The sequence below is a fragment of the Vipera berus genome (assembly GCF_964194415.1).
Source record: "Vipera berus genome assembly, chromosome: 3".
Taxonomy (NCBI): Eukaryota; Metazoa; Chordata; class Lepidosauria; order Squamata; family Viperidae; genus Vipera; species Vipera berus.
Window position 1 is genome coordinate 72,038,468 of NC_138204.1, and position 24,206 is coordinate 72,062,673.

Below are 24,206 nucleotides of genomic sequence, written 5' to 3' on the forward strand. Positions count from 1 at the left end.
TGACCAGCTGAAGTTTTCCATGCTTGTAACTTTCATGTTCCTAAAGTAAAAGGTGAAATTGAAGAGTACTAAGATTTATAAAACATTCTTTTTAGTAAAATACCTAAAAGATTCATTTGGAAATACTATAATATTTTGCCTTTTGTTCATGTCTGCCTTTATTACCCTGAATTCCTAACAGGAGACAAGTATTAAAGCGACTTTTAAATCAGAAGTTAGAATTAAATTTTAAAAAATGCATTGCTGGTGGTTTAAAAACTCACTTTATGTACTTACTACAATGGTAATTGATAATCCCACAGCGACACCCAGAGGCTAAGAATATTTGCCTCAGCACACAAATTCTCAATGGTGGATTCTTATTTTTTTTAAAAATGAATTCAGACTACCGTTGCTAACCTTTATGAACTTTAAATGTGCATTAAGTTTCCTCACCATTTCATTCCACCTAGAATGTTCATGGCCCTCTGTGAAGTTTTATTCTGAACATCAATAAGCCACACCAGTTCAGCACAAGAGGCTGAATTTTTATAAATCGGGGCCTTTCCTGCCTCTTTGCTAGCTTAAGTGGCTTAACACTGGGCAAGACAAAGACTTATTAGTTACGTTTTTCTACTTGTGAGTACTGTAATCAAGTAAAAACCAACAACTTACTTTATTACAAATTTTACCATTTTATAAAACACATGTTGAATTATAGAGATAGCTGTATTGTAATTAATATTTTGAAACAATTGTGATTTTGAGCTTAAATTATATACAGAACTGTCATTTTTGTATGTGTTAAAAAGATTGCTATATGACAAAATACTTTTCAGTTTAATTACAGTATCATTGTAAATAAGGCTGAAGAATCATTTACTACTTTATTAACATAGATTGTGAATGTAATTCAATGTTTTGCAGTATACAGATTTACTGAACTTGAAAGCTGCTTCATTTTATGTGAAAAAGTACTTTAAAGCTATATTTTAAATGAATTGATTCAGTGAAATCAATTATCTTTAATTTGCACATACAGATAGTATCTTTTCCATTTTACTTTGCGTATTGACACTAACTAGTAAGGTGTATATTGTGTCTAGAATGCATTTTGCAGATGCTTTCTGTACATAAAAAGAATACAGGGACTCAAACAATGCTGTGCAGCGTATAGCAGAGCCATTTTCGGCTTTGATGTACTCAAATTTTTTCAGTATTTAAAAAAAGTGTTTTGAATAATATATTAAAAAGTCTATTGTATAAATAGTCACCTTATTGTAAACATTCTGCCTTCAGAGCAATGTATTGCAACAATTTAATCTTTTATTCCCCACAGCAAGTATCAATAATCAGCAGCAGATCTCTTGAGAGAACTTTGGTTTTACTTGTACTCGGTTTTTCACACTTATTTTTCTTTTTTTTAAGACTCCCAAGTTTATCTGAAGCGGGGGTCTTCAAACTTGGCCCTTTTATGACTTGTGTACTTCTACTTCCAGAATTCCTCAGCCAGCGTTCCTGGCTGAGAAATTCTGGGAGTTGAAGTACACAAGTCATAAAAGGGCCAAGTTTGAAGATCCCTGATGTGAAGCAGAGTTTGGAACATAAAAGTGCAGCTTAAAGGTTACTTTCCCAGCAGCTGCCACCATAGAGAGAACATTTGCTGTCCTGGGATTTTTTTAATTTTGAAGGTTGATGATCCTGCTGTAGCTAAAGTTCATATAGGGTGGAAAGCTTCTGACAAAGCTGAGTGGGTGTGTAGTCTGTCTGTCTCTCTCTCTCTCTCTCTCTCTCTCTCTCTCTCTCTCTCTCTCTCTCTCTCACACACACACACACACACACACAGAGTTTAATGCACTAGTGTAGCCTTTATGCTATCCTTATCTTCCTAGCTGCTAAAAAACTCAGTATCTACTGCTTCACACAGGAGCACTTAAGCATACTTGTTGGGGATTACAACTAATGCTCAGAAGCACCTCTTTGATCCATAAGAATTCCTCCCAGCATATTTAGAAAACCCGAAATATTTTACTGTATTATACTGACAAAAGAAAACATCTAGAAGATGACACGGCACCTCTTTACCTCCAATCAGCACATTTTCTTTCTCTAAAATAGGTTGTCATTTAGTGTATCAACGGTCAGCATCTAATATCGAGATTCTGGAGAAATCACCCCTTACTGGAACAGCTGACTGGGCTGGGCAGTGGTGAGGTTGGGTGGGTGGAAGATAGACTGGGTTGGGCAATTATGGCCCCTTTCTGACCTGTGGACTCCTGGCTCCTGGCTCAGGAATTTTGGGAACTGAAATCCACAGGTTGTAAAGTGGCCATAGTTGCTCACCCAAACTAGAACCAGCTGTCTCTTAAGCTTGATTCAATTATGACTGTAGCTTTCGCAATTATCCTCAGTATTCACCAGCATCCAACAAATAAAAGAATTCCATATATCGTTGAACAGATAGTATTATACAAGGAATTAAAACTTTAGTCGTCACACAGTACTCATCAATTAACTGAATGTTTACTTAATATTTCAGGACTAGAATTTGTCAGAAATTCTCACTCAGATAAGAGACTTTGTATCAGAATAAAATAATCTGAAAGCAAGTCAAACAGAACACCAAAATAAAATAAGTGTATCATGTGTATCATTCCAATTAAGAAACAAACATATGAGAGGACAGAATACAAGGAAGGTAGAGGGTATTTACAATGGGATATATGTGAAGGAAAATATGAAAGGAACCTCACCAGTTTACTTTCTACAAAGCTAATATCTGCAATGATGCCTACGAAAGTCACAAAAACCATGAGGACCTACCAGTCCCAAAGTTGAGGATACTTTTGTTCCATAAATATTCTTTGCATTTGTAAACAGGTATAAATGCTGTTTGTGAAATTGAATCTGATTTTAAAATACATATTACATTCATGTATCAAAATACCAATGGTAAGCAAATCTTTAGCTTACACTTCTTCTCTAACAGCCTTCGGATCAAAGCCTTAATATTGTGTACATGACTAGCAAACACATTTTTGGTGCCCTTAAAACATATAAACAAACAGAATTCTAAATGGCTGAGAAGTACCAGATATAAAATTACAACATGTTCATACCAAATATATATACTGAGTGGGGAGAAGGCTACAAGCAACCATTTGCTTTTGTGGGGTAGAGTCACGTATCACTCAACCAAATATACGCCATACAAGTACGGCCCCAAGGACAGCCTGCAGTAGACTAAAATCTTTGAGAACCCTATAAGCAACTTCCTAGCATATGCATTTTCAAGTTATGTTTGTCATAACAACACAAACGCCATGATCTTCGTTCTTCAGAAAGTCAAGACGTTGCACACTTTTTACTTCACATCAGCAGCAACAGATGAAGTAGGAATCCTGCTTCTCAGATACTCAAGCACAGCAGCTGTCCCCTTAGCCAGAATAGCTGCTCGGGGAGTTCGGAAAGGGTTACCTTCCAGCAAAAGTACTCTAAGAGAAAGACAGAAACTAATTAGAGCTGCTGTTCATTCGGATGCCGAGTTTATAAGAATACAGAAAAATGCAGAGGGAGAGGGGGGAAATCCATGGAGACGCCTCTCATTCAAACTGCAGAAAGCTGAATCAACATCTTCAAAATGCTTCCGAAGTCGCATGAGGATTTTGTTAGATTAAACGTTCAACAGCGATATTGTATATATAATCTATTTACCTTTCAGTAATATTTTGCCACATTAAAATGTCTGTCTCTCCTCTACAGGCTTACCCTTGAAATCATGTCCTCTCAGCATCTCTCTTTAAGGTCTATTTTCTATCTCAAAGGCAGACCTGAAGTCAGCTTCATATTTTGATGGACTGATTTTCTTGCAAGCTTTGCTTTTAGATGCAACTTTGCAAGAGAAACCTACTACGTTAAAGCCCTGATCCAGTCTAAATTCTTGAAACAAGGTCCACACATCAAAAGCATCAGTTTAACCTTCTTTGGGGCTTATTAGTATTCTAATTATCAGTTTATTTGATTTAAAGCTGAACTGCTCTACTTTAGCTAATTAACTGCATAGCCATCACTTGGAATCGTCAGATGACTGAGTTTGCACTGCCCTCTTCACTCCCCACAGGGGAAAGAAGAATTCTATTTATTTAGACGTGGTCTTTCCAACAAATTAATTCTGAGGTTTGTATTAAATTGAACTTGGCATTTATGGTATTCAAGAATTTACTTAGGTTGATAGGACATAAATCTTCTGGATCAGAGGCTCTACTCTATCACTCATGTCCTGGTCACTTCCACATGGATTGTTGTAATGCACTCTACATGGGGCTGCCCCTGAAGACAATCCATAAGCTTAACACACTACAAAATTGGAACAATTGAACTTATTTGAACAAATTGAACAAAATAGTAAGTAAAAATAGGAGCACATGGTAAAGCAGATCTCTAACTGAAAATGATGCAAACTATCCTAAGGAACAGAATATTCTCTGACACTCCATATCCACTAAATAATACATACTTTCAAAAGTAAAACCAAATCAGTTCAACAGACATCAATGTAGCAGTGAACCCCCTGCAAAAGCCCCAATAAATGTTTGTAATGCTTCTGCACAGTATTTTGGTAAAATAAATACGCTGTTTAAAAATATTCAAAGCTCATGTGGTCACCTGAGATTGTCACAATTCCCAAGTTCTGGTGGAATCTGTAACAGATCATTGTTTTGAAGATCTAGAGTACTGAGCTTTTCCATCTTCTTTAACTGCTGAGGATCTAGGGATCCAATTTGATTATTTCCAAGAAGGATGGCTTCAAGGGTCAGGATGTGATAGAGGACATTTGGAAATATTTTAAATCTGTAAAAATTCATGCACACTTCATTAGTAAATAGGTAAGTTGAAATAATTTGATTATACCAAAGGAAAAAAAATCTGTGGAAACAGAACCAACGATACACTGTTAAATTCTTGTGATCACACAGAGCCAACATGGCAAATTAGTCTTTCGACACCTTATTGAAAAGACATGATGAGTGATGATGAGGTTACTATATAGAACACTCTAAACACACGCAATTTATAAAAGTCTTAATTATAAGGAATAAAAAACAGAATTATTTTTAATGGTTAAAATCCAACTGTGATTTCAGATGATAAAGTCATTTAAAAACAGAATTTTGTATCCTGAAAAACCAATTGGCACTGGTTGGATCCTTCCCATCATATTTTATCAAATTTATTGGCCGCTCATCTTACCCCAGGATAATTTTTACAGAGAGGTGCTTTACAGATGATGTTACTTTAACAAATGTTTTCATGTATAATTCATTTTTGAATGACAAACTGATTGCACGCTAACTACTCTATAAATGTCCCTAGCCAAGCAATTTTTATGTGAAGCTATCTTAAAATTATTGCAAAATAGTGAGAAAGGGAACATAACGTTTTGACATCTACTGTATGGGACAGGCATTTCCACTGTCAGAAGATGGCTTTTTTCAAATATGAAATCTCCTTAAAGTTTCCTGCTTTGATTCTGTTTGTACATTAGACTTGTTGGGTGACAGACATGCACAATGCTTTCCAAAATACAAATAGCAGCACCACATAATAGCACACAATGAAAAGGAGACTGTAAGAGCACTCACCTGTTAAAGGCAAGATTTATTATCCGTAGTTTTGCCAGTGTTTCCATTTCATCTGGCAGAGATGTCAAAATGTTATTTCTAAATTGTCAAACAGAAAAGCAATTACTTTTTACTGTATGTCAATATTTAAATTGAACTATGTAAAGTAAAAGGGATGCGGTGGCTGAGTGGGTTAGGACACTGAGCTTGTCGATCAGAAGGTCGGCAGTTTGGCGGGTCGAATCCCGAGTGCCACGTAGCAGAGTGAGTGCCTGTTACTCGTCCCAGCTTCTGCTAACCTAGCAGTTCGAAAGCACATAAAAATGCAAGTAGAAAAATAGGGACCACTATGGTGGGAAGGTAACAGCGTTCCGTGCGCCTTTGGCGTCTAGTCATGCCGGCCACATGACCACGGAGACGTCCTCGGACAAGCGCTGGCTCTTCGGCTTTGAAATGGAGATGAGCACCGGCCTCTAGAATTGGAAATGACTAGCACGCATGTGCGGGGGAACCTTTACCTTTACTTTTTATGTAATGTAAAATATACATAAAATGATGTTTCCCTTCAAACATAAATAAATATACCTGAGTTTGAAAACAAGGTAGTTCTGGGGTCAGACAACAGAACTGCTGTTCTCAAAACCTGTTAGGAACCTCCAGTTAGTAAGACTGAGAATTACTCTAGATAGGCTAATTCAGTTTTTTTCAACCATGGCAACTTGAAGATTTGGGGAAATCAACTCCCAGAATTCCCCAACTAGCAAATGTCTGGAAGTTAAAATCCATACATCAAGTTGCCAGGGTTAAGAAACACTAGCCTAATTCCAAAGAGTTGTTCTTTCTACTTGTATCTACTCTACATGGCCAGGGGAATAGATATAAACAAGTGGGTTTCAAATTATGCAAAGTATGGCCTAGTTCAGGGTTGTCAAACTGCCAGCCCGCGGGCTGGATGCATCATAGCGAAACTGCACCCACCCCATTGCCAGCAATGGCAAAAAAAGTCGTGACACATCACGTGACATTGCAAGTTTGCCACCCCTGGCCGTTTTTCCTCTTGATGTTGAGGAAATTATTGCCATCAGCATTAGTATGTTTATTTGGCATGTGCTTGTATCTAAACATAGTACAAAATTTATTTTTTCCAATCCTATGTAATAGAAGAGAATGCAGTTGGCCCAAAATCAACCAGTACGATTCCATGGCTGAAGGTGAACTACAGCCAATTCCCCGCTCCTAATCCCAAGCCTGATATATTGCAATATGCTGGTTCTCATATAATCTTGGACTTCAACCATATCTGAATCAACATTAATCAGATTCGTAAGAATCAAATAACTCTTGCCCAAATGTTAAGAGGGAGCCTCTGAAGGGGGCTTCTATTTATAGTAATTTTCATGCAACCAGAGTACTTTATCAGGGATCCCAAGACCACAATTCTGTCACTGAAGTAAATGAAGCTGAGCCTTTGAAACATTCCTGCCTGATAACACTGGCAATTTTGAGAGAAAGGTACATTTTCAGGACCCTATGTGACTCATTTGAATTGGTTTTATCCTACTCTGACACTTCTGAATTGAGTTCTTAGATAAACCTTTCAATAATTTTTCCATTTGGGGAGGAAACAAAACCGCAGACAGTTATAATTCAAATACACCCTTGAAATTTTTCAGGAAACGCTTACCTGAGATCCAAATGTGTCAGCCTGTGAAGCATGCAGAGCTCCAGTGAAACAGAAGACAGCTTATTGAAACTAAAATTGATATCGCTCACAGATTCTTTTAGTTCCAGAATCCTAGAGAAATTGTAAAAATAAATAAATAAGCAAGCAATTTAATTGATGTCGTTAGGTTCTGCATTATTTGGAGTGGTTTTAAAAAAAATACTGACAATGCATTTAAACTTTTAAAGGTTTTTTTTTAAAAAAACTGGCCTATATTTCATAGTTAAAATGTAATGCCATCCGAAGTAAAATAAACGTACCCTATTTGAGAATAGGACATGGGCAATTCCTAAGAAATACTAGGAAACAAAAAAACAAAAATCTGAAAGCTTACATTTCATCCCATAGTGAGACAGAAAGCTATAGAGACCAGGCATTAAGCGTGATGAAAGTGCAGGGTGGTGGGGGTACAATGTATATATAGCACAAAGCAGTGGGAGCGGCGGGATGGCAGAGCACAGGGTGCTGGGGCAATGGAAGTGCAGCTAAAGCATAGGATAATGTGGACAGGAGGGATGAAGTGCAGAGTGGTGGGGGAGGAGCCTAGGGTGGCAGGGGGAGTGTAGGGCGGGAAAATAGAGCTACAGGGTGTAGTGGAGCGTAGCTGGGAAGGCAGGGGCAATGGAGAGCAGGGCAATAGGACCAAGGGAACACTGGATGGCATGGGTGGCAAAACACAGGGCAGCATAGTATGAGGCGGCCAAAAGGGCAGAGATGGGGAGGGGGAGAAAGGCAGGTGGGGGGATTTGTAGTTGGAGGTGAGCACTGCAGGGAAAAAGCAGAAGCCTGAGGTCCTTGCTTTATGATGATATGGCTCTCACCTAACATTCACAACTGGGATTATAGAACTGCCATCGCTAAGAGGAGTGCGTGGTCATGCAAGGTTTCGCCTAACAACTGCATCGCTTGGTGATGGAAATTCTGGTCCCAATTAGGGTCATTATTGTAAATTTTCTTTACAGTAAGAAAGAGCAATATGAAAAACTATAAAAACTCAGTACCTGGCTGGAATTTCAGATAGATTATTCTTACTGAAGTTTACATTACTGACTGGATTGTCCCCAACTGCATTCAGAACTTCATCCGGTATTACAGCGGCCTGTTTCTCACTATACAGAATTTTAAAAAGTTATCTTGTTTGAGAGGATAAAGACGATCGGTCTTGTTTACTCTAGACATTCTTTCCTTGGAATGTTATAAAAACACATTAAAAGTTCAACATGTCATACATTAATGATAAATCATTCCTTTTAAAAAACTTCCCTATCAATATCTTCTGTTGTGGATTTTATTTATACAATAAAATCTTATTGTGCCAGACCAGGATACAATAGACTTTGCAGGCGAGAGACCAAAATTCTGCCTTGATCCATCTAATTTGGGTAGCAACTTCATAACCCCGTGCACAAATGATATAAATCTCTACGTTATCTCGCTTTCCAGTTCAACTTTCTTCAGTAACAGACCCTACCCACAATTGGTATATTAAAATAAGGTTTTACTGTACTATCAAAACCTGACTCGACTCCATGACTGCCTGCTCCTGCTTTCGCTCGCAATTTTGCCAAACTGTGATGGGTGGAAGGTTGGTGAATTCTTGGGGGAGGGGGGAAGCTATGGAATGCAAGAGAGCCTTCTGTTGCCAGCGAGACGTTATTCCAACAAGGTCAAGTTATGAAAGTTGTTTGAGCAGCACAGAAAGTTTTTTCCCCAAAACAAAAGAACTACATTGGTGAACTATGAACTGTAGGTGGCTTGGAAGGGGGAAATGGGATTTCCCAGAACTGACTTTGATTCTGCTGTGCCTAGATGGATCTTTCAGTAAAGGTAAAGGTTCCCCCGCACATGCGTGCTAGTCATTTCCAACTCTAGGGGGCGGTGCTCATCTCCGTTTCAAAGCCGAAGAGCCAGCGCTTGTCCGAGGACGTCTCCGTGGTCATGCATGACTAGACGCCAAAGGCGCATGACTAGACGCCAAAGGCGCACGGAACGCTGTTACCTTCCCACCGTAGTGGTCCCTATTTTTCTACTTGCATTTTTACGTGCTTTCGAACTGCTAGGTTGGCAGAAGCTGGGACGAGTAACAGGCACTCACTGTTACGCGACACTCGGGATTTGACCCGCCAAACTGCCAACCTTCTGATCGACAAGCTCAGCGTCCTAACCCACTGAGCCACTGCATCCCTTCAGTAAAAGCTAAACTCTTGGTAACTCTAAAGAGCCAGGAGGTTCTTTTGTTGAATGTGATGAATGGGACGGCTGACACTAACCTACAAAACTGCAAGTAGCTATATCACAACTAACACTGCAATGATGTCTGCTTGACAAAGCTCTTGACCTCAGTAACAATAATTTAAATAGAAAATGCAATTCATGTAACAAAAAATGAATTGCTGTATGTCATTCAAGTATAAATAAGAAATTTGCTGATATAAGTAACTTCTTAGGGCCACTGATTGGGCTTACACATTCATCTCAAGCCAGAATTTTTGAAAACCCATGTTTTTTTAATGTTTGACTCCATGGGTTATATTCAATAAACCAAAATGGTTGAATTCATAGATAGTTCTAAAGAAGTTCAAACAATGTTATAGTTCAAGAAGATTTGGGTACACATCCATCCTGAAGCTGAATACTTTCATAAATTGGTTTATTTTTATTGTGCTTTTATACTTCTGACTAACATTTTCTTAAGGTTGGTTATAGTAAAAAGAAACCTAACACAATTAATACAAATATTAAACTAACAATTAAAAGTTAAAATAAAAATCTGTTTTAAAGAATTTCAAATTTTCGGTTTTAGGTGAAAAGACATTCATTCCAAAGGCAGGGAATGATAGAAAAATCTGGTTCTTATAAAATTAAAATATTCCTACCTATAATCTAATGTCTTCAGGGCAGTAATAGCATGCATATTAATTTTGGATTGACTTGGCAAAGTCATTGCTGTCACAGGAAATTCTCCATTTGGGTTAATTATTTCATCATCTACAAAAAAAAATGTAAGTTCACATAAAATCTATTAAGATTATTTCAAATTCTACCAATAGACTTAGTCTATTAAAATATTCAACCTTAAGTATTTTTCATTTAAGATGTATGCTATATATGTGCATTCAAAAATTAAACTTGTTCAGTTAAATGGACGGGAAAATTCCTAGCATTGAATAGTTGTTGTAGACAGAACCAAATGTAGAGTGAATACATTTGTTCTCACTTTTGAGATTGTCCATCACCAAAGTAATTGTTTCACACCAGGCTTAATTCCTCCCTCTCAAATTTAGGTCTGTTCTAAATATAGTATCCTTGGAAAATATTTGGAATTATTCTCTGAAAAATCTTCAAAACTATTGACCCAGTTCTGCTAATAAAAGGATATTTCAATAAGTGATCAGTAAAGTAACGTTCACCATATTTTGCTCCACCATCCAGGAAGGCTGCATGTTTACTTGGCACTTATATTTTCCAAAATAAAAATGCACGTTTCTGTTAAAATTACTAAAACATTTCTCAACAAATGAGAATCCAACAGATATTCCAAAGTCTCAACTATAATTTTTGACTTATAAATAAATTATTTACCTTTTATTTTGCTTCTAAGGTATTTCAGCATTTCTTGTGTTCCTTTCTAAAATGAAAGAATTAAAAGCAGAGGTAGTTTATATTATAATTCTAAAGGATCAGAAATAAGTAATGTGGTATGTGTGTTATGTATACTTACTTGTAGAATATCCCTTCGGATTGCTCTTAAAGGATTTCCTTCCAGCGCTAAGAATTTCAACTGAGAAAGGTTTCCTAGTTTACAAGGAAGACTGACAACATAAAGGGGTTATTTCAGAGATTATATCCATCAAAGCAAGTAACCGCAGTATAATTATTTCTATCATTCGTTATTTTCAACATTATTAGAAAAGACTCTTATTTCTACAGTTTCATGAATAACACTCTTTCTTAAGGCAAAGTGTGATTTTGAACTCAGTTAACATATAATGTTTCTCCCTCCATAAGTAATAACAATAAATATGCTTCCCTACTTGCTAATATCATTGTTGGATAAGTCTAGTCGTTCTAATCCCTGTAGCAGAGTAATTTCATCAGGCAATGATTTCAGATTATTATCCCTTAGTTCCAACACACACAAGGAATTCAGATACTTCAGTTGTTCAGCTCTTAATACTTTAATCTGATTTTCACCAACATGCAATTCCTAGGAAAAAAGAAAGAAATATTGTCCTTATAGCTACCGTATTAAGATAAAGTAATCTAAGAAACAGAATATGCCAATAATTTTTTTGTAATTTTATAAATTTAAAAGCAATTATGTATTATTTGAATTCAGAGTTCCTTAAATGTGATATTGTATTGTAATATTACAAGCATTAAATACATATATTGTGAACTAAATCACACCTGTTCCTCCACAAATATAATTACAATTCTGAGAATCTCATTTAAGAAAAAATTATATCCATATTTAGAAAATATGTTGTAGTTACAACTTGTAAATGTATTCATTTCCTGAAAACATGCTAACTGAAAACATTACGTGCATTATTATATAGACAGTTTCTAATCCTGTTGTTATCAAAGAAAAATTCAGTTAAAATGCAATTTCAATAGTGATAATAACAATTAAGGTTAGCTTCTTCCTCTTCAACTAATGAATAAGTATATTCCTTTCGTTTACCCTCTGAGGTATATACACCGTACAAAATAGAAATGTGCTTCTTGAACTGAAATAATGGCCAGCAGTTTATTCCATAATTTACTGTATGTTGAATTGTCAAGTACATTGAAAAGAGGGAAGATAGTGCCAACTCAGTCACAATTTCTTTCTTTTTCACCAACTTAGTAAATGACCTCTCCTCCAATCTTTCTATAGGTTAAGCAAACGTGATAGCATTTATTACAGTCTTGAACTGTGAGATTTTATATCACCACTGTCTGCTGTGGATGTCTGAAGAGGGCAAACAGCAAAATGTTTATCTCAGTATTGCATGTAGGTATAGAAGAGTTGGACCTTCAGTAGTGATATTGTGACACGGATATTTTCATTTTGATAAAAACTTCTGGATTCAATTCACATCTCAATTATCTGCTAACGAAAACAAATCCTACCTTTAAATATGTACATGAATGAAAATCTGGCAGGTAGCACAACTTATTTCTCCTTAGATAAAGTTGTTCTAATGAAACCATACTGCCCAGTTCAGGTGGTATAGTTTCCAGGAAGTTCTTAGTGCAATCAAGCTGTTTTAAACCTAGAGGAACAAAGCAAATGGAGAAATAAGTTGCATCATCAGTACCAAAATCATCAGTACCAAAATAAGAACTTGTGGTTCTTACTTGTGTGTAGTGTGCACTGTGGACAACACTTAATTTTGTTGTGAGATACACAATGACAATAAAGATATTTAGCATATTCTATGATACCTTATTAAAGATCACAACCATACAGGTTTTCAATATGCTACCTCTAGAAAGTGTATCAATGTTTAATTTAACAAAGATCAATGAGAAGAAATTCTCAAGTATATGTATGGCATGGCTTCTTCAGTAAGAGTGGAAAATGCAAGGTTATAGAAATACTGTTGGGAATCAGCGTGATTTATATCAGCATCTATAAAAAAATATTAAAAATATTTCATCTATGTATGTGGGTAGTCCTCATTTACCGAATGCTCATTCAGCAAACGTTCAAAGTTACAAAATTGCAGAAAAGGGAGGTTTATGACCAGCCATTGCTCTTGTGGCTGCTGCAACATCTCCATTCACATGATAATGATCCTGGCACTTGGCAACCAGTGTGAAGTTATGACAGTCAGAGATTCCAACAGTCAGATGATCTCCATTTGTGACCTGCACACCCAGCTCCTGACCAGCCAAGTGAAAGGGGAAGGTGCAGGAGAGCACAAGTCATGGTAATGTGATGTGTGCCTAACTACCATGGCTGATTTATTTCCTGACCACAGTCAGAACTGATACCACAAGTCAGATCCAGTCACATGATGGAAATTGTGGTCAGTAAGGACTACCTGTAAGCATAACGTATTTCCATTTACATAGTTATAGTCAACAACACGTTGTTACAAATGATTTTCATAAGTTGCAATGAAATGTTGTGTAAGCAGGACTCAGAACACTTTTTAAAACTCAAGCTTTTCTTTGTAGCTATTCTGAAGCTGTTCTTAAAAGCAAACAATTTGTCAGCCATCCAGGTAAACCAAACAGGAAACACAAACAGATAAGCTAATTTTACTTTATTGGAAGGTTACATTAACAGAATCCTGCAAGTTTAATCATACTAATCTCCTGCTATCAATTTTAACAGCCTGATCAATTAGAGCAGGTCATATCTAAATTTCTTTCTCTGACCACTAAGCACTTTGGGGCTCCTCTTTCTGGTTGTTCCCTCAGCAGCATCTCTTCCCTTTGTCCCTCAAGATCATTCCCATATACTGTTATACAATCCCAATGCAGTGTAGAAAAATCATAAACGCTATTTCAGAATAAAAACAAAGGCAATCCATTAAAAAAATGTTAGCGAGAATTTGAAAAAACATACTACTTCCATTTCTCTACAGTATTTAAACTACAGGGAGTGCAGAATTATTAGGCAAATGAGTATTTTGACCACATCATCCTCTTTATGCATGTTGTCTTACTCCAAGCTGTATAGGCTCGAAAGCCTACTACCAAGTAAGCATATTAGGTGATGTGCATCTCTGTAATGAGAAGGGGTGTGGTCTAATGACATCAACACCCTGTATCAGGTGTGCATAATTATTAGGCAACTTCCTTTCCTTTGGCAAAATGGGTCAAAAGAAGGACTTGACAGGCTCAGAAAAGTCAAAAATAGTGAGATATCTTGCAGAGGGATGCAGCACTCTTAAAATTGCAAAGCTTCTGAAGCGTGATCATCGAACAATCAAGCGTTTCATTCAAAATAGTCAACAGGGTCGCAAGAAGCGTGTGGAGAAACCAAGGGGCAAAATAACTGCCCATGAACTGAGAAAAGTCAAGCGTGCAGCTGCCAAGATGCCACTTGCCACCAGTTTGGCCATATTTCAGAGCTGCAACATCACTGGAGTGCCCAAAAGCACAAGGTGTGCAATACTCAGAGACATGGCCAAGGTAAGAAAGGCTGAAAGACGACCACCACTGAACAAGACACACAAGCTGAAACGTCAAGACTGGGCCAAGAAATATCTCAAGACTGATTTTTCTAAGGTTTTATGGACTGATGAAATGAGAGTGAGTCTTGATGGGCCAGATGGATGGGCCCGTGGCTGGATTGGTAAAGGGCAGAGAGCTCCAGTCCGACTCAGACGCCAGCAAGGTGGAGGTGGAGTACTGGTTTGGGCTGGTATCATCAAAGATGAGCTTGTGGGGCCTTTTCGGGTTGAGGATGGAGTCAAGCTCAACTCCCAGTCCTACTGCCAGTTTCTGGAAGACACCTTCTTCAAGCAGTGGTACAGGAAGAAGTCTGCATCCTTCAAGAAAAACATGATTTTCATGCAGGACAATGCTCCATCACACGCGTCCAAGTACTCCACAGCGTGGCTGGCAAGAAAGGGTATAAAAGAAGGAAATCTAATGACATGGCCTCCTTGTTCACCTGATCTGAACCCCATTGAGAACCTGTGGTCCATCATCAAATGTGAGATTTACAAGGAGGGAAAACAGTACACCTCTCTGAACAGTGTCTGGGAGGCTGTGGTTGCTGCTGCACGCAATGTTGATGGTGAACAGATCAAAACACTGACAGAATCCATGGATGGCAGGCTTTTGAGTGTCCTTGCAAAGAAAGGTGGCTATATTGGTCACTGATTTGTTTTTGTTATGTTTTTGAATGACAGAAATGTATATTTGTGAATGTTGAGATGTTATATTGGTTTCACTGGTAAAAATAAATAATTGAAATGGGTATATATTTGTTTTTTGTTAAGTTGCCTAATAATTATGCACAGTAATAGTCACCTGCACACACAGATATCCCCCTAAAATAGCTATAACTAAAAACAAACTAAAAACTACTTCCAAAAATATTCAGCTTTGATATTAATGAGTTTTTTGGGTTCATTGAGAACATGGTTGTTGTTCAATAATAAAATTAATCCTCAAAAATACAACTTGCCTAATAAGTCTGCACTCCCTGTAGTAAGAAAATGTGCAGTAGAGTTTATGGTAAATAATTTCTACATTCAGAGCTAGTATGCATGCAGAGTCCTGCTAATAACTAGACAGAAGTACACTTTGCTCGCCTGCCTAGACGACAATAACAACAACAATAATAATAAAGTTGGAAGGAATCTTGGAGGTCATCTAGTCCAACCCCCTGCTCAGGCAGGAAACCCATTTCAGACAAATGGCTGTCCAGTCTCTTGTTAAAAACTTCCAGTGTTGGAGCATTCACAGCTACTGGAGGCAGATAGATTTAGTCTAATAGTTTATTTAAAATTAGAATTCCACTTACATAAAAACAAAATTCCTTAAAAGAAAAAATATTGCTGACAATGTTTCAGAATAACCTCTTTCAGAAAAGGAAAATTAGATAATAAAAATAAAGCAATAATTAAAGTATAACTCAATAGTCCCTTACTTTTCATTGCACTGATTTCTGTGGGTAGATTCCTTAACTGATTAGAAGCTAAATTGAGACGCACCAAGTTTATAAGGAAAGCAAAACTTGTAGGGATACCAGAGATGTGGTTATTAGAGATATCCTAAAGAAAGAAAGGAAAGCAAACCATATTTATTAGCCTATTTAAGAAACCTGGATCTGGGTTAGCTGAAAATAAATTGATTAGCATAATTCTACCTTCCACTTTTGAGTTCCAACCTCAAAGCAGAAGCAAATTGGTTCCTTTCATTTCATTTCCACCCTTTCTGTGTTTAGTGAGCATGACTGGAGAATATGTTTGCAAACCTTCTCTGAGCTACTAGATAGTGTATCTAGCTGAAACTCAATGCTGGAGAAGGTACATCATGTGAAGATTATCACTGCAGAGGAATTTGATGTTGAACCTCCTCCACTAAAGCCGTATTCCTTCTTTGTTCTCAAGACAAAAAGGGAAATGGATGTATCCACCCCAATTCCCCAATAACATTGTGTAGCTGATTCTTCCATTTACAATGACCAAGAGCCAACGGATAATAATAAGTTTATGTTCTACAACAATACCTTTAACACCATCAAACAAGATCATTTGCAATCCTAGGTCCTTGAGGAAAAATTCTGTAAGTGGATAAAAATGCAAATCCCTTCCAAACATCTGGCTGATTGTGTGATGAACCATAATAATAATAATAGACAAAACACCATCAGTCAATTGCAAAAAGGCAGCCTTACTTGGAACAGCTTGCATTTATGACAATGATATAACATGATGAAACCAGAACAAATGCCTATCCCAGGTCTTTGGGAAGGACTTGATAGATAGATAAAAAATGCCAAAGGCCAAACCCAGCTTAAACATCTGGCTGACTGTGCAACCAGCCATAATAATATAAACATCTATGCAGCCCAGGAGAAAAAGGATGGGGATTTTTGCCCCTTCATCTTGCAACTTCCACTGCTTTGTCTTGCACTATTACAGGGGTTATCTCATTCTTAGGGAAATTTTGGGAAACAGAAATGAAACCGACTGCTCTTTTTTCTCCTTTTACAAGTAGTCCTCGACTTACAGCCATAATTGAGCCCAAAGTTTGTGCCGCTAAATGAGACAGTTAAGTGAATTTTACCCCATTTTAGGACCTTTCTTGCCACGATTGTTAAGTGAATCACTGCAGTTAAGTTAGGTAACATGGTTGTGAAATGAATCTGGCTTCCTCACTGACTTTGCAAAAGATCGCAAAAGGTAAATCGCAAGACTCTGCAACACTGCAACCGTCACAAATACATGCCAGTTTCCAGGCATTCAAATTGTGATCATGTGACCATGGGGATGCTGCAACGATCGTTAGCGTGAACAGCAGTCATAAGTCATTTTTTTTCAGTGCCACTGTAACTATGAACAGTCACTAAATGAATGGTTGTAAGTCAAGGACTGCCTGTACTTGGGGGTCGCCTACTTCAAAACCAAGAAATGTACTGTACTTAGTGTACAGTAGCAACCACAACCAAAAAAACAGAAAGCCATAAAGCAAGCCATAAGCTTCTACTTACCAACTCTTCCAAGCTGACAAGCTGTCCAAATTCATCAGGCAAGTGATGCAATTCATTGTGCTGCAGAAGCAGACTCCTCAAGTGTTTTAGCTGAGTGAGTTCTTCTGGTATATTTTTCAGTTTATTATGGCTATTGATAAAATAGGAATTGTGAAAGGCTGCATTTGTATACGATTGGTCTGTCTGCTAAACTGTCTGCTTATGGAAGGCCAACAGGCCAATCAGATCTCCGGAAGGATTGGATTCCAGAGAGCAGAAGAGGCTTCTCTTCTCTCTTGCCTGTCAGTCAACATTCCTTACCATGCTGGAACGGATGGTACAAAGAAGGGGAAGAGATACTGTACATACAGGATATTAGGTATCCTGAATGCTAGTACTAGTCTGCTAGTAAGGTTAGTACTAGAATGGAAATCAGGAAATTCCAGGGCTGTGGCTAAACTGGAAAGGTAAAAAAGGCACTTCTTTCTTATTTATTTTATTTATTTATTTTATTTTAATCCCATTTATATCCCGCCCTTCTCCGAAGACTCAGGGCGGCTTACAATCTAAAGCACAAACCAATGTGCTTAGCAATAGCCTTCATTCTATGTATATGCCTGCTTATTGGGGCTTTTGCCCCCCCCCCAAGCGGCATTATTACAAAGTCAGCTTATTGCCCCCAACAATCTGGGTCCTCATTTTACCTACCCCGGAAGGATGGAAGGCTGAGTCAACCTTGAGCCTGGTGGGATGCGAACCTGCACTAATTGCAGGCAGCTGGTGTTACTTAAGGAGGCATTAGCCCACTGCACCACCAAGGCTCTATTTTGTTCTTGTGACTACCAGAAGCTGAGATGCTTGAGGAAGCCATAGCTCTGAGCTTAAAAGATTTGCTTTATGCAGAACAAAACATATGACCGATTTGAACTGATAAACCAGATTTTTCTATACAAAATAAATTTAACCCATTTGTCTTCCCAAATATACCTTTATAATTTAAAACATCCCGTCCATAGAAAAAAAAACACTATGGCTTGCAAATACTTTTGAATATAGCTATTAAGACCTATATTTCAAAAGACTCTATTTCATGAATATTATGATTTCATTTATATAATGTGTTTACCTCACATTAAGTTTCTGAAGATTTTCTAGTGATCCTACAGCAGAAGGGAGAGACATGAGTTGATTATCATGCACCTAAAAGTAGTAAGAAATTGTTATAGCATCTCTTTTGCTGAAATATGGTGTATTAAATGCTCAAATGTGCCAAAAGGTAGACTATGAAAACGACAGTAATGAAATCTGCACTAAACTACATAATTTGTGCTTTTTATTTTTGCCACTTCATCATGAAGACAAATGATGGGTGCGGGAAGAGGAGAAAGAAGAAGAATGAAAGGTAAAGAAGAAAAACAATCTTCACACTGAGAAGAGTTTTCATAGGGATGGTTTGCGTGTTTTGACTTAAGGCTATTACAATAAAGTTCTTGCTTACTTGTTTGAGATACAGTAAAAAAAAACGCAATGGAAATACGATGCAAAGCCTTTTCCAAGAATTCCTCAACTTGTATTTAACAGTTTTAAAATACAGGAACATTTTTATTTCAGATATCAAAGGTTTGTCAATATGAGAGGGGGGGGAAGACAACTGTATTACACAAGGCAACAGGCTAAGGATTCCTCAGTCAGAAGCCAACATTCATTCTAACTTCACAACATTCTGTGAATAAAATAAGTGATTTAAGATTAGGTAACAAATTGGACAAGGGTTTGAACTGGGATTACTCTGTTCAAGAAAAGCTCTCTACCCTTTATTCTATAGAGAAGAGTATGAATGTGTGCAAGAGAGGGAGGAAGGGGGGAATCAATAGAGAGATTTTTATATGCTCCTCAAAAATACATCATTCAACAAAACTGTTAGTTTACAGACCAGAAGATGTTTTCCCCCAAAAGTAATCAATGCAAGGTAGCAGTCATTCATCCATTATTTTACTCACATCAAGCACAGTGAGGGCAGGTAAGAGTTTGACATCATCAGAAAGACACTGCAGTTTGTTAGAAGATAAAATCAGTTTGTTGAGATCAGTTTGCTCCCACCAGCGTTCAGCAGCATTGAAAGAGACATTTTGGTGGGCCTCTTCTGGAGTATCCAAATTTATTCGCCATACATGTAGAGGTACTGCATATAAAAATAGGATATATCCATATGAAAAAAAAACATTTAGTAACATTCATCTTCCACTATTGGTACTACTCTTCTAAAGTGAATACTGATTTTGGAATAAATTAGTGGATTTTGGATACAGGCTTATTTCTGAAAAGAATTACACATTTTCTTAAATTTTAAAAGATGTAGTATTTCACTGCAGGCTTTAGCTACCTGTCAACTTGTCTAAGTGGCAGTTTACTCTTCAACGACAATTTTCCACTCAGCCTACAGTTGCAAGAAAAAGTATGTGAACCCTTTGGGATTACGTGGAGTTTTGCATGAATTGGCCATAAAATGCGCTCTAAACGTCATGTAAGTCACAACAATAGAAAAACACAGTCTGCTTAAAATAATACTAAACAAACATTAGCTGTTGTCATGTTTTAATTGAACATAACATGTAAACATTCACAGTGCAAGGTGGAAAAAGTATGTGAACCCCTAGCCTAATGACTTCTCCAAGAGCTAATTGGAGCCAGGAGTGAGCCAACCTTGACTCCAATCAGTGTGATGATATTGGATGTGTTGCTGACAGCTGTCCTGCCCTTTAAAAACACACACCTGTTTTGGGTTTACTGGTCTCAAGAAGCACTGTCTGATGTGAACCATGCCTCGCAGAAAAGAGCTCTCAGAAGACCTACGATCAAGAATTGTTGACTTGCATGAAGCTGGAAAGGGTTACAAAAGTATCTCCAAAAGCCTTGATGTTCATGTGTCCACGGTAAGACAGACTGTCTACAAATGGAGAAAGTTTAGCACTGTTGCTACTCTCCCTAGTGAGAGGTCGTCCTGTAAAAATGACTGCAAGAGCACAGCGCATAATGCTTAATGAGGTAAAGAAGAATCCTAGAGTGTCAGCTAAAGACCTACAGAAATCTCTGGCACATGCTAACATTTTTGTTGACACATCTACAATAAGGAAAACATTAAACAAGAATGGAGTACATGGGAGGACACCACGGAGGAAGCCATTGCTGTCCAAAAAAAATATTGCAGCACGTTTGAAGTTTGCAAAAGAGCACCTGGATGTTCCACAACACTACTGGCAAAATATACTGTGGACAGATGAAACCAAAATTGAGTTGTTTGGGAAAAACTCACAACACTATGTGTGGGGAAAAAAAGGCACAGCACACCAACATCAAAACCTCATCCCCACTGTAAAACATGGCGGAGGGAGCATCATGGTTTGGGGCTGCTTTGGTGCCTCAGGGCCTGGACGGATTGTTGTCATTGATGGGAAAATGAATTCCAGAGTTTATCAGGACATTTTGCAGGAAAACGTACGACCATCTGTCCGCCAACTGAAGCTCCGCAGAGGATCGGTGATGCAACAGGACAATGACCCAAAGCATACAAGTAATTCAACAAAACAATGGCTTGAACAGAACAGAATACGCCTTCTGGAGTGGCCCAGTCAGAGTCCTGACCTCAACTCGATTGAAATGCTGTGGCATGACCTTAAGAGAGCGATTCACACCAGACATCCCAAGAATATTGCTACACTGAAACAGTTTTGTGAAGAGGAGTGGTCCAAAATTACTCCAGATCGTTGTGCAGGTCTGATCTGCAACTACAGGAAACGTTTGGTTGAGGTTATTGCTGCCAAAGGAGGGTCAACCAGTTATTAAGTCCAAAGGTTCACATACTTTTTCCACCCTGCACTGTGAATGTTTCCATCTTATGTTCAATTAAAACATGACAACAGCTAATGTTTGTGTAGTATTATTTTAAGCAGACTGTGTTTTTCTATTGTTGTGACTTACATGACGTTTAGAGTGCATTTTATGGCCAATTCATGCAAAACTCCACGTAATCCCAAAGGGTTCACATACTTTTTCTTGCAACTGTATTTCTAAACAGGGATTTACAAGTCTGGAACAAGGCAAAATATAGTCCAGTACACAAATCAATGGGGCAGATTAGTGTGATGGCACTAATATGGCACCTCAAATCTGTCTTTCATCAACCTACCAGGTAACCTATTTTTGCATACAGATTTATTGATCAACTTACCATTTATTGGTCATGCTTACTGAAATAAAAAAATAACTCTCACAATTCTTGTGAATATCATCCCAGTTCAGTTCCCAAATATCTCTATCAATGTAATGCAAGACAAAGGCGGTGTCAGCAACAAGTGACTGTGGAAGGCAATACACAGAAGTATCCCATGGAGCGTGGTTAGCATTATGCAGACTGTAGAATCTAAGTGTCCATACAGGTAGTCTTCATCTTACAACCATTTGTTTAGTGACCAAAGTTACAGTGGCAAGTGAAAAAGTGACTTATGACTGTTTTTCACACTTACAACCGTTGCAGCATCCCCATGGTCACATGATCAAAATTCAGATACTCGGCAACTGGCATATATTGATGTCAACGGCAGTGCGACCTTTTGACAAGCAAAGTCAATGGGGAAGCCAGATTCACTTAACAGCCGTGTCACTAAATTAAGAATTGCAGTGAGTGGTGTTACAACTGTGGCAAGGCAGGCCGTAAAAATGGGGCAAAACTACTACGGTACCTTGCTTAGCAATGGAAATTTTGGGCGGAAAATTGTGGTTGTCAAGTCGAGGACTAGCTGTATCCTCCTTCGGCCCAGACTAGAGAGGACAGTGCCCTTTGGCTAAAGGAGATGGGGAATATGCTGACGGTAACCAAAATTGAACCTTGAAGCTGGGCCAATCTCAGCCAAGTCTGCATCAGTGTAAATGAGACATACGAATGTAAGCTGCTTCTGTGGTGGAGGGGGATGAGAGGCCGAATCGCGAGCACATGCCCTCTAAAACTGCTTCGTAAGGCCAGGAAGATAAACCCAAGAAATCACTTAACGCCCTCAGCCTTTCCATTGCTCCAGCAGCTGGCTCAAGAGTTGGCAGGGGGAGCTTTATATTCACGTTAACGAACACCGGCTTTTGTTTTTTGGTTCCCGGAACAACGGGAAACACGCAAAACCCAGAGGAACCACAGCAAGTCAAGAAAATAACATAAATGCAACACGTGCAAACGGTTTTTCCTTCTGCGTGTGGGGGGGAAAAAACAACCTGGTCACACAAAAGAGGGTATGAATTATGCATTCCACCTACCCCACCCCACCCCACCCCGCGTGTAAAACGAGCCGACGAGACGAGTAGAAAAAGCCCTCTTCGTCTCACACACACACACACACACACACACACACACACACACACACAGGTTGGGGTGCTGAATCCCCGCCCTTCCGGCTTGGGAACGAAGCGCAGGCCGTCCCTCTCTAGGGAGGCGTAGGCTAAATCTACCTTCGCTCTTTAGGATAGGAGAGACTTGGCCTTGCTCACCTTCGGTCAAGTCTCGGCCGGACAGGTTTAATTGGCCGCTTTTCCTAGCCGCCCGAAGCAAGCCCTGGGGGACGGCGGCCGCGTCGGCCTCATCCTGCCCAGCGGCCCGCCTGAAGCCCGCCAGGGAGCGGCCCGCGCCCTGTCTCCGCGCGCCAGACATCTTGGGCGCCCTCAGCTCTTCTCCCGCCTGAATTCCAAGGAGGGGGCGGGAAACGCGACTAGCCGGCCTTTCCGCGCAAAAAAAAAGACAGACCGGGCTGCTCCCACTACCTCCGCCTTTGGGAGGAGGCGTGAGAAGAGCCGAGAGGCGGTTTTCTGAATCGAGACCGCGATTTTTTGCTTTAAAAGTTGGGGAGTGAATGGGGAAGGATCCCAGTTAGTGACTCTCAAGGAAACGCCGCCTCTGCGAAATGAAACTAGGCGTCCGCTTTTCCTCTCTCCCGAATGGGGCGTCTCCTTGAGATTCACGATTGTGCTTTTGCTGTGAGGTAGGTTAAGGCTGAGCCAGGATCAAGGCCCTGGTTCCAGGTCTGTCCAAACAGTTAAGATTAAGATTTCTTACCACACTATGTATGCTAATCAGCTCATCATTGCAAGTATCTGGTTGGACTCACACAATTACTAAAGCAGAATCCCAGGTTAATGTGTGTACTATATTACATAGCATGCTGCATCCAAATAGACTTTTTATATTTGGTCTGCAAACAAGATGACTGGGTTTACAACAATAAACCCAGTTCTACAGTTGTATGTTACAAAGCAATGGCAGCACTTTTAGCAGTAGTTGATGTGGGGAGAGACTAAGCAGGATCAGACTATGTTGTGCATTGGTGGAAAAATAATATGACTTCTCAGGACTATAGTAGATAGGGAAGGTTTTTTTAAAAAAGCCAATCCAGGAGGCAATGGCAAACTACATATTGTTGCCAAAAAAATCTTTGTGGACGCATCGAGATCTATATACTACTAAAATTCTGATTGTCATAACCTATCATTGGGTGAAATGGTACATCAGAAGAGCAACAATTTTTGAATCAAACTACTTCAAATGGACTAAATTATAGAATGTGTTCATAAACTGGGACCCATGACTCCTGGGAGAATGACATTTGGAGAAGTTGTGGCTGCTTCAGTGCTGCTGTGCTCCAGAGTTCTGCCGTTGCTGCGGTTCCATGACAGTTACCCAGGCAGTCTTGCAATCCCT

At 38.7% G+C, this 24,206-nt stretch overlaps 1 protein-coding gene across 1 annotated transcript; it reads right to left on the minus strand.

Moving 5' to 3' along the window:
- Nucleotides 1-1,761: 1,761 nt before the first annotated feature.
- On the minus strand, nt 1,762-23,520 carry LRRC40 (leucine rich repeat containing 40). Its single transcript, XM_081324653.1, has 15 exons — nt 23,003-23,520; nt 19,471-19,652; nt 18,597-18,670; nt 17,492-17,621; nt 15,926-16,049; nt 12,442-12,584; nt 11,358-11,530; nt 11,045-11,135; nt 10,906-10,951; nt 10,200-10,311; nt 8,325-8,432; nt 7,285-7,395; nt 5,622-5,699; nt 4,645-4,830; nt 1,762-3,473 (listed from the first exon to the last, which is right to left on the minus strand). Exons 1-15 carry the CDS (start codon nt 23,160-23,162, stop codon nt 3,344-3,346), a joined length of 1,848 nt encoding a protein of 615 aa, XP_081180779.1. The 5' UTR covers nt 23,163-23,520; the 3' UTR covers nt 1,762-3,343.
- Nucleotides 23,521-24,206: the final 686 nt, after the last annotated feature.